Below are 11,797 nucleotides of genomic sequence, written 5' to 3'. Positions count from 1 at the left end.
AGCATGGATCAGGTGCACCGGTAGGGTAAGCGTCCTCTGCTTTTCTAGAAACACCCGCCGAGTTGCTAATAAAAAGTCAAGTCCTTGGTAGACAAACGAGGAAAGGAAAACTATAACCCGTTGAATAAATCAGTTTTCATGGTGCAGATGGATACACCATATAAATGATCCACGAGTTCATGATGACGACCATAAAACTTCTGTAGTGATGACTTCAATCTTGTAGCAACATAACCCTGTTCCAGAAGCTTATTTGTTAGAGATCTAGCGATACAAAAAGTCTGCGTAGTTTCGACAAGCGCTGGCATAACATATGAGTTGTGATGTGAACACTCCATACGCAGGTGCTGAAGGAATGATTCCACAGACGAAAGGAAAGTTGACAATTCTGAATGAAAAGTCAGCACGTTTGTCGTAAAGTTTGGTCAATAGTTTTCCTTTACCATCGATTTCTAAGAGTAGGTCAAGATATGAGGCTGACTTCACCGTGTCTGTAGCATCCTTTATCTCAAGCTCTTTTGGGTAGATGCGATGTATCAAATCCCCGAAATTAGGATTGTTTAAAGATAATACGTCATCTATATAGCGGAAACTGAGATTAAAGGATCTAGCTAAGCGATATTCTTTCTTTCGGATAAGATCATGCAGCTATAAAGTCAGCCTCATAAGAGTGAAAGAATAGGTCAACAAGTAGAGGAGCACAATTTGTTCCCTTTGGAATATCGACCGTTTCTTGAAAAACGCGTCCACCACACTGGACTTAGGAAGAGGTTGGAATTGCATTCCTAGATACCAAGTTAGAAAATAGCTTGTCAGACAACCTCTAGCCATAGACCTGTACAGGTAGCTAAGTAAAAAAATATAGCCGGCTTGCCAGATAGTCACTAGCATTGACCTCATCCTCCAACAGAATCTACAATCTATATAACCACTGACGGTCACCTGGGAGTTTATAACTTTTACAACTTTTACAACTATTTACTATTACATGCAATTATACTTATCTGATAGTTACAAATTATACATAACCATACACAGACCTGTAATTGAATTTAATTAAAAATCTCTGACATAACAGAAATATATACTGGGTACACACACACACACACACACACATATATATAATATATATATATATATATATTGTTACATGAGCGGAGCATGATACTTGTAGCTATAAAGACAGAAATTGCAAGGAATATACATGTAACCCGTTACAAACTCTCCCATAATTAATAAATAAAACATTATAAATTTTAACTAGCTCTTGACCAACTTCGGTTAACTTTCTTATGCTCAATCAAGGCAAAATACTAACTTGTAAAAAGAAATTTAAGTTCTCTCAAAACATTAGGGTCATGATTGTAGCTATTCAAAATGACACATATATAAAACAAATACTCGTACTGACACAAGTATTCTTATAGTAGGCTATAGCTATATATAAAAATAGGAGATGAGGTATGAATGACAATCCACCAAAAGCCAAGCAACGAACAACTAAATTTCTACAGGACATGACCACACGGTCTTCAATGATGGGCAAAATCCATACAATAAAGCAAGCTGTAAAATGCCCCAGAAGCTATGCATAAAAGACGAAAATCGACCTAATCTATAGAAAAAAAAAACAGTTAAACGAATAACAATGAACATAAAAAACAACAACCATGCACTGGTCTACAGGTTCATGGCTTGGGAAAGGCACATACAGTATATATGTTACGGTGTTAAGAATGTTTGTGAGCGTTCAATTATCCCCCCTAAACATGTGACAATGGTTGGAAAATACAATAAAACGAACTATAAAATTTCGTTGATTCGGATTTCATGTAAACTTTTAATTGAGATCGATACAGAATACAAATACATGTACAAATGGGCCAAAAAGACAACAAGCTGCATCTATCTTAAAGGATATTCGCTTTTTCTGTAAGCTAGTTAAAAATGATAAGCACACCTTCTTTACTCGAACAAAAATATCAATAAATCACATCCATCAGGATTTTGTGAAAATATATCATAAAATTTCTCAGTAGAACAATGTCTCCGTGCATATTCCAAGGTAAAAGACGACAACGTTCGCATAATAATATTACGTGGAATTCGTTAATTTTGAACTTTGTGAAAGAACTATATGAAACACCACCGACAAACTAGAAAATACGGAAGAGTACCTTTATTAGTAAAGAACTTGTTGATTCAATAGATCATACAGTTGTGAGTATGATTACCTATCGTAAGGATTTATTGGAAACATAATAAAATGTCTAAATAAAACAAGGTCATCGTGCAAATGCAAAAATAATGACAGGAAGTAGGACGAAATGTAAGAGAGTTTTATAAACCAGAGAGTCAATGCTAGAACCTAAAAACATTCAAAGATTTAACAATGATCCTTACGACTAAGTTTATTCAAATACTTTTTCCAGACTAAAAGGATTCTGTTTAAACTTCGAGCTTTATATATTACATTACCATAAAAAAACTATAGGATGTGAAATCCCATTTTTGATTAAGTTACGACAAGTACAGCCAAACTTCATCATCAAATCTTTATATTAATGGAAGAATTTAGTAAAATTGATAACTAATTCATGGTGACGAAAACCTTGACACAACAATTCACCGTAATACAGAGGTTTCATTCATTCAAGTCTAAAATACCGCTACAAAACGGGCGCATCTAAGAATGAAAATTTCTACTTTCCAAACCATGTACTCATCCGAGAGTCAAAATATTATCACATTACTGATACAGATAAGCTAAATGATCTCGCGGAACATTTTCAAGTCCCTACAATACCTTGGTTGCCTAAATCACTCACAGAATCCCTTCAAATTCTGTTCATCTCAGCGTCTAATAAGTGTATTACAACTAAAATTTCTGCCCTTTTAACAACTTAACCAAAGAAATAATTATAAATTATTGTAATACCGCCCATATGACCATAATGGTGTTAACTATATTTTTGGAGTGTGAAAAATGCGTGCGCTGAAAAATTTTGGATAAATCACATGCTTTGGATAAACCAGTAAAAAAAGTGGACAATATCATGATTTCTCTACACTTTACACCACACCACCACATTACCTCATTAAACAGAAAATTTCTTATCTTATTAAATGGTGTTTCGATAAAAACAAATCAATATATATTTGCTGTAATAAAGAAAGGTATTTTTTCTCAGACGAATGAGACTCATATAAAAGTTATACTTACCGGACCTGAGAGGACATGATTAATTCAGTCAATTTTCTTCTTGACAACATTTATATCCGTTTTTGGGGGAAATAGCAGCAGATTGTCGGTATTCCGATGAACACAAATTGTGCTCCTTTAATAGCAGATTTACTCCTGTACTGTTATGAATCTCAGTTTATGGCAAAACTTCATTAAGATCATTCCAAATCGTATTTAATAGACAAATTTCATAACACTTATCGCTACCTTGTTGATATTTTTGCGGTGAATAATCCTGACATTTTCAAATACACTGCTGAAATTTATCCTAAGGAACTGACTTTAAATAAAGCTAATAAGGACAGTTTTAATTGCTTTTTTCTGGATTTGGATATTTCTATTTCACAATGTAATTTACGACAAGAGGGACAATTTTTCGTTTTTAATTGTTAATTTTCCGTTCCTTGACGGGAACTTCATACGGTGTATATATTTCTCAAGTTGCCCCATTTAAGTATATTTACATATTATACTACCACATTATTGGCTGCATTGTCTGCTGGATAAATACGAACTGAGAACGGAGTTTCTAATGTTTAATTTTAATTCTTGAACATGGAGTGACATGGGTTTTCTGTTAATTTTTAAGTTGTTTTCAAGGTAAGAAATTCGAATATTTACAATGTTTTTACCTTTATCGAGAAAAGCACCAAGAGATTTTTTTATCACCTTTCTCTCGCTTGCATCACTTTTTTACAATTACATGTAATAAGGAAAAAAAGAACGTCATATTTGACCCGTCGACACTCCGCCTATTTTTGAAGGCTGACGATGTTTGGGTCTCTTTTTCAAAAAGTGTATTACCGTTCGGTCTTTGACTATGTTAAAGTCATCGATAATGAAATGGCCCAAGGCTCATAACTGAATTTGGATATGGTACAGTCTCATGATAAAGAAGTATTATCTTCAATATTAAGATACGATGTAACTGCTGTATAGTTAAAATCTAAATTTCTACTGTATTTTAGCATGATTTGAACACAAGCTAATATGATGCACATTTCCGCATATTCTTGATGAAAAAATTTAGGACCTAGCTAAATAAAACGACAAAGATTCTCCTTTAGTAATGATTTTTTAAATAATTTCTATTCGAGATGATAAAATTAAAAATGTCTTAATTTTATTACAGAGAGTGGAGAAATAAATTAATTAAATCAAGAATAGGCAGAAAGAGAATATGGTTTCTCCCATGTAATCTGTAGAAAAGTCAGACACAATAATTCTACTACGAATAGATCCTATCATGCTTAACACTTTAACCCTGTCAGACACAGTATGGAGATAAATGAGAAAAAAAACTTTTGTCTCGCCCATATGATCTATTTATAACAACGGTGGACATGTTTTTTGACGGATCAAAAATCCCTGCATAATATTCTATGCCGAATACCCTATGGAACATTCACACCTTATTAGGCTCTAAATGGTCTAGTAGTGACAGAGAAGATTTTTCTTAAAGTAATAGCATCTAAATAGTGAAAAAAACTGAAAAAGGACAATAACTCCAACATGGCTTAACCAATTTACATGCAAATTTCACCACAGATAGATCTCATCATGCTGAACACTATAACCATATCAAAACTTTGATAAATGTAACAGTTTTGGAGATATATAAGCAAAACTTCTGTCTGATACCTATGTTCAATTTTTAGTGTTTCAATTAAAAATCCTTACATCTTTTCAATGTAGAATATCCTAAGGAACATTATTATCAAGTTTTGTTCTATTTGGTCCATTTGTTTCTGGGGAGAAGAGTTTAAAAAAAATTGTTAAAGATAATGGACACCAGGTGATGATAATAGCTCACATGACTCATTGGTCCAGGTGAGCTTACTGGTATGTACAAGATCAGGGGCCATAACTCAGCTAAAAATCATTTGACCAGAACAAAATTGAAACTTTAACTCATATAGATACAGCTACATAATAAAAACCATATCAATACATTGAAGGATGTCCAAAAGCATCCTGGAAAACTGAACTTTAATCAAAATACACAAATCCAGGGGCCATAACTCATCTAGATATACATTGTAGCTACATACCAAACATCAAGTCAATATTCAAGGATGACTGTCAAGATGAAAAAGTACCAACAACCAACATGAAAGACAGACAAATGGAATGTAAGATTTTATTGCCCTTTGACTTTAACCAGAAGGGAAACTATTGCGTTCTGTAAAGTTAATGCATATACATGTAAATGTATCCTGTTCTTTTTTTCATTTTGAGACTTCAAATGTTTATTTCAAACAGTTTGATTAGCACACTGATGTACATTTGTAGCTACACATAAGAAGTAGGAACAGAACAGCAGTTCTGTCAAAATTAAAAATGCTTGAATTTTGAAGTTTTGAAATGATACTTATTTTTTGTCTGAAACGTATGCTTTGTCATTTTTTTAGCAAAGTTGCAGCAGAATAAGTACAGCAAGATACAGAACATCAAGAAACTATTAAACAATATTATTCCTTTCACTTTTGCATTTAAAATGAATTGTTATTGAAAACTTTATAATCCATACATGAATCAGAATGTTTCAAAGTTGAATCTTTCATCATCCTAGTTACGTAACTACTATGCATGTCATGTGTAAAACAAACACTTCATCAGAGTTTACTAGTCACTTCTGTCATCTCTCGTCATCACTACTGTAATTTCTACTTTGTCTTTTTAATGGGATATTGCCTGAAAAGAACCAAAATGTCAAAAACAGAATATAAACTAAAATGGGAGATAAAAAAAAGCAAATTTATTGCCTGGAACCACCCCTCATTTAATATTCTTGACCAGACTCTGTCCCCACTACATTTCTGGATCTTTTCCTGGCATGTATGTTCTACAATATTCACATGTACACTCAAAATCATAAAATCTCCCGAGATAGGCCCAAATGGTTGTAAATTTTATTAATTAAATTTTGGCCACTTCAAGATAATTGTAAAATACTTGTCCACAATATTGATAACTATAGTATCAGATTGTGGATTTCATTTGTTTAAGGCCTGAAAAAATTACACTTTTTTGCTAACCCAATCAACCTTAGTTTTTATGCCTACCCTAAAGACTTTTTCAACATTTTTCACAAGTATTATCAAAGATCCAAAACCAAAAAGTCAAAAATTTTAAGTTTTGCCAACCAACTAACCTAGGTGTTTTTTAGAGCAAGTTATCATTAAAACAGGTGAATTTTTCTTTGCCTAACAGTTTATAAATGAAATTAATATGACTGATGACTATAACATCTAAAATAACAAGAAATAACTAGACATTGCCATTAACAGGACTAATACACCCCCACAGCCTGTTGAACCCTGTAGATTTGTGGACCTATGTGGACACACGATTCACATTGGACACAATTTTTATGGTGGATAGACTAAGCAATTTTTACACAAAACTTTGCTATCGTTTCTTAAACGCACATCTCCAAACCACAATCTGTATTATTTTTTTGTTGTTAACAACACAATGACAGATTATGACAATGCATGAGACCAAGTTTTGCTGAAAAACTCCTCAGTCCTGCAGCTGTCACATCTATAATTTCTGCCCAAATATAAATTCCTGACAATAAACACATCCTGATATAGTTATCTAACACCCTATTAAGTTTCATAATAATCCTTATATAAGTTGCTAACAAGACATGAGACCAAGTTTTGCTGAAAAGTGACTAAGTTCAACAGCCATTATTTCAAAAATTTTGTCCAAACAGTATGCACATCTCCATCTCCCACAAAATTTCATATCAATGCTGCAAGCTACTAAGAAAATAGTCAAGACATACAGACAGTGAAACCTATATACCCCCTCCCAAACTTTGTCGGCTGGGGGTATAAATATCAATTTGCCAACCCTACCAATTTAGGTGGTATACTAAAATTATTTCAGTTAATCTATTGCTTACTAATTTGTGGCAAGTTAGATCTGATTTCCCACACCTATTTAATGTGGGGCTTTCTGTTATTACTTAATGTTCAAACTGATGGATTAAAAAAAAATAATCAAGTTTTTTTAGTGCAAGGGAAGGATACAAGAGATAAGTGCTTAGTTATTCTATTTTCCACTGGTAATCGTAATATTCTTTGACCAATCTATTAGGTCTGAGTCTGGAACTCTATATCCTTTAAAATCCACATTTTTACTACTATGAAAAAAAATGCAACTCCATTCCCTTAACCTCTTTTTGACCCAATTGGGTTTTGTTATGTCATATTTCAAGTCAAGCTAGGAGGGGATATGATCAAACTAAAGTAACTGTAAAAAAATACCTTTCATGACACAACTTGATAGAAGCACTGAGGTCAAACTCTTAACAAGTAGGGAAAGCATGGAGACAACATTCAAACTTGATACGGCTTAGAATTTTGATTGTGCTTCTGCATTTGACACAGGATAAGAATTTGACCAGAAGATACCTTTTTTCTGTCCTCTAATTCCTAAATGGTTCCAATTATACCTTCAAAATCAATCACAATCTTCATTTGGGGTATGGCTTCTTGTGGTACAATTTCAAGGAAGTCCATTCACTTTTACTCAAGTTATCATCCAAGAAAAAGAAAAATGCTTGTATCTGGTCAGTTTGCGGCCTCTTATTTTTACTCAACTCAAGTTACAATCCCTATTATCATCCCCTGGCCCTAATTCCCAACTTATTCAAGTCATACCTCCAAAAACTAATCCCAGCCTTTGTATTGTGGTATGGCACCTCATGGTACGGTTTCAAAGAAATACCACTAACTAATAGTCAAGTTATTGTTTGGGCATCAGAAAAATGCTTTTTTCCCCTAATTCCAAAATCGTTGGGGCATAACCCTCAAAATCAATATCAATATTTCTTTTGTGGTGAAGATCTATTTATAAAATTAAGGAAAGATCAACCATCTAATACTCAAGTTCCTGCAGGAACAAAATAGTGTTTACAAATTAGGATGGTGTGGTCAATTAAAACTAAGACCTGAAATCCAAAAATAAAATATTTTAGGGTATAAAGAGGTCTCAGGGGATAATTTACGGGGGAAATCAAAATTGTAAATGTTGCTTTTTTTAACTAAGTTTTGTTTAAGTAAACATGTGAGTATATGCAAGATACTGCAAGTGAATACCATAATAGGTCTTCAGAAAAAAAAAAAAACCTTCATATTACCTGGAGGTGCTACAAAATAATCTTCTATTGTCTTCACTGCATTACTGAGTACTGCCTGTTGACAGTTACCATCTGTAACTTGGTCTTCTCGGAGGTACAACATTCTAAAAATAGGACAACTTATGGGAGATTAAATGAAATCCTGCCACATTTTTGGCAACAGAGTAAGCACATAAAGATCCATTGTTAAATATTTAGGCATGTCAATGAATAAGTGTAACCCTAACCTAGCATGTTTGTACATGTCTTGGTTGTCTATCATTGTAAATTCAAAGTTGTTTTATGCATCAGTTATATGTCTATTACTACAAGATAATACATGATACAGTGAAAACTGACTGAATCCTACCTCTTTTGGTTTTTTAATTGGTTTGGTTTAAACAGGTGTTCTGTGTACTAAGCTTCATAATACATGTACATTTAACCTGATGTAAAGGGATTTCAAAAAGTGTCTAGTTACAATAGATTTTAAGAATTATTCAGTGTTTGGTTTAGACATGTTTTGGGATTATTCAGTGTATGGTTTAGACAGGTTTTGGGATTGTTCAGTGTTTGGTTTAGACAGGTTTCACTGTAGTTAATTTTTTTTTACTGTGGAGGTACCTGTCTTCTAATACTGATTCCATTGGTTCCACACCATCAGTGTTAACCATATGAAGTTTGTTGGCAGATTCTATGGCTTTAGATAGTCGCTCTATCCCAGCTAGGTTGTTAAACTCTACTAAAGATACTCTCTCAAGGTGGTCTATCATTTTTTGGTCTATGTGTGGAACATCTGGTATCTTCTTTGGGTCTATGTCTTCCCATGCTGATTCATTTGGAACCTATATTAATCATTGTAAATATAATTTCTTTGAACATTTAAAAATTTGAATTTGTAATTCATTAGATGTTGGTGTTGGTCCATGATTGATTAATCAGCTTAAAAAAATTTGTTTTCAATTTTTTATTTACATTTCAGCAGCAACAAAAATAAATATCTTTTTTGGAAAAATCTGCCTTGTTAGGTTATGGGGAAAATACAGAATCATTTTTAATTTTAATGGATGAGTAAATAATGTTGTTTTCTAAATTTTAAAACATTAATTTTTTTTTCGAAAAGATCCAAGCTCCCCCATCACTTATGAAATGGTACTTTCCTAAATTAACAATGAATGTCCATTTTAAATAATTTACCATGATGGTGTTCTTATTCTAAACAACATTTGCTTGCAAATTGGATGTCCCAAATTTAAAGGGAAGATCAAGGGAACCAGGATTGAAAGGCAATTAAAAAACAACATAATCCAAGGATAATCACTAGACAATGAAAATAGACACACACAACAAGAACATAAACATATCCAAAATAACACATACAGAGCAATACAAACTCCACTAGAAACTTGGAACATGGTGCAGTGGTAGGGAAAGTGTCCTTTAATTTTCTAGGAACACCCACAGAGATTCATAAAATGTTATAAAATTGAAAACTACAACAGTGAACAAATAGGTTCTCATGGTGCAGATGTATACACTGTATTGTGATCCACAGGTTCATGATGACAAACATAACACTTTTGCAGTGATGACTTCAATCTTGTTGCAACATAACTTTGTTCAAGAAAACTAACTATACAGAGTCTACGACAATACCAAAAGTCTTGTAGTTTTGGCAAGCTTTGGCATGACCAATGAATTGTGGTATGAAAACTCCATATGCGGGTGCTGAAAGGATGTTGCCACAGATGAAAGGAAAGTTGATGATACAGAAAAGAAGTCATTGCGGTTGTCATAAAGTTAAATCAAACCTGTCGTCTCATACTTTTAAGCATAAAGTCATGCTCTCACAACTCAGGATCTCAGGATTTTTGTTGTCCTTGTTATTCAGTTTTTCTGATATTTTTCTCCCAAAACTAAAAATCAATGAGGGTCTAGTTTAATAACTATCCATCTCTTGAATAAGATCAGTCTTAAAGTCACCCACAAATGAGTAAAGGAATATGAATGTGTATAGCACAGCAAAATTTGTTCCCATAAGAATACCAAACACATCCAACACATTGGACAAGTTCCAGCAGTTTGATATATTTAGTCAAAATAATCATAATTTTCACTAATGCAGTTTTAAATCTGATGTCAATGGCTGGATCTCCTGTACTTGGTGATCACAATGCTGGTTTTTTTGCAGTATTGTATACCAGTATTGTACCAGTATTGGGATTTTTTAAAAAAAAATATTTTACTTGTATATCCATAGTATTGTAGTAAGTATTGTCATGTGTATTATGAAAATTTAACTCAAGGACTGTTTTGTCATTACCCATTTCTTAACTTTTATTGATGTAGCAATATTATGTTGACTGATATGAAAGACTGCAAAAACTGTTGTATGACATTTATTTTGTACATGTTAGAAGAAAATTGAGCATTATTTTAATGAAAGCACAAATCAAAATATCATGATAAAATTACATATTAAGGTGGTGATTTACAGCTACTGTCATTAGAGTGAGTCTTAAATCTTCAATGGTCTTAAGTCTTAAGTGATCCCTGTTCTTGTCGTAGTTTGACTAGGTCTTCATTTTCTTTGATCTTTTCAAGTAGGTCTTTTTTTCCCCAGGAATATGGCAAACCTAAGCGATCGGTGGATGGACATTGCTGTAACTGGGGCTGATTCACCATCATCTGGGTTGGTTTATTCATCAGCGCTGTCTGATGCCATGGTAACCGACTGTGTCATTTTTCAGGGGAAGGGGACGTCACAAGAAATTGTTTCAGAAAAATGTATGCCAAACATAAAAATGTTCAGAAAATAACAGATAGGCAAATCCAATATCTTAATTACAATACTAGTATACAATACTAATTACAGTACTAGTATTCCAGTATTGTACAAAATTTTGAAAAAAAATCACAATACTGGACCAAATTTTTATACCAGTATTGTGCACAATACTCGTATACCAGTATTGCAATCGCCAAGTACAGGAGATCCTAATGCCTCACTAACACAGGGGAGTGACCCTGCAAAATAAGAATTAGCCTCAAAATTATAATTATAAATGGATTATTGGACTATGCTATGCCTAGGCTATGGTATATTTTAAAAAAATCAATGTTTTTCGAAGTTGTGCTATTCACAACTTTGTAGTAAAAGATGCACCAATTTTCAACAGCATACCTTACAAAAATACTTTCTATCGTATTTAAATATACGTTGATGTCTAAAATGTTTCAATCTGTAAAATTTTCTTGATAGGCTCATGCTTATTTTCTTCTTTTCGGTTAACAGATGTAACATGCGTATGAATATCAAAATTAACATAGTCTATACATACAGTATTACATGGTAATTTTTATCATTGAGCACAGCAATATCACTATGATTAATTAATCATAATAATTTTTTATATCCT

The 11,797-nt window shown here is 33.0% G+C and overlaps 1 protein-coding gene across 1 annotated transcript; it reads right to left on the bottom strand.

Annotated features, from left to right (window-relative positions):
• Positions 1 to 5,370: 5,370 nt before the first annotated feature.
• Positions 5,371 to 11,675, bottom strand: LOC148608003 (glutamyl-tRNA(Gln) amidotransferase subunit C, mitochondrial-like). Its single transcript, XM_088546045.1, has 4 exons — positions 11,563 to 11,675; positions 9,003 to 9,223; positions 8,400 to 8,503; positions 5,371 to 5,938 (listed from the first exon to the last, which is right to left on the bottom strand). Exons 1-4 carry the CDS (start codon positions 11,644 to 11,646, stop codon positions 5,883 to 5,885), a joined length of 465 nt encoding a protein of 154 aa, XP_088402171.1. The 5' UTR covers positions 11,647 to 11,675; the 3' UTR covers positions 5,371 to 5,882.
• Between the last annotated feature and the right edge of the window lie 122 nt (positions 11,676 to 11,797).

The sequence above is a fragment of the Perna viridis genome, chromosome 9 (assembly GCF_037379345.1).
Source record: "Perna viridis isolate PV_CMFRI_1.1 ecotype Kerala chromosome 9, ASM3737934v1, whole genome shotgun sequence".
Lineage (NCBI taxonomy): Eukaryota > Metazoa > Mollusca > Bivalvia > Mytilida > Mytilidae > Perna > Perna viridis.
The sequence above is the reverse complement of the archived record's forward strand: the minus strand, read 5'-3'. Positions and strand labels throughout refer to the sequence as shown.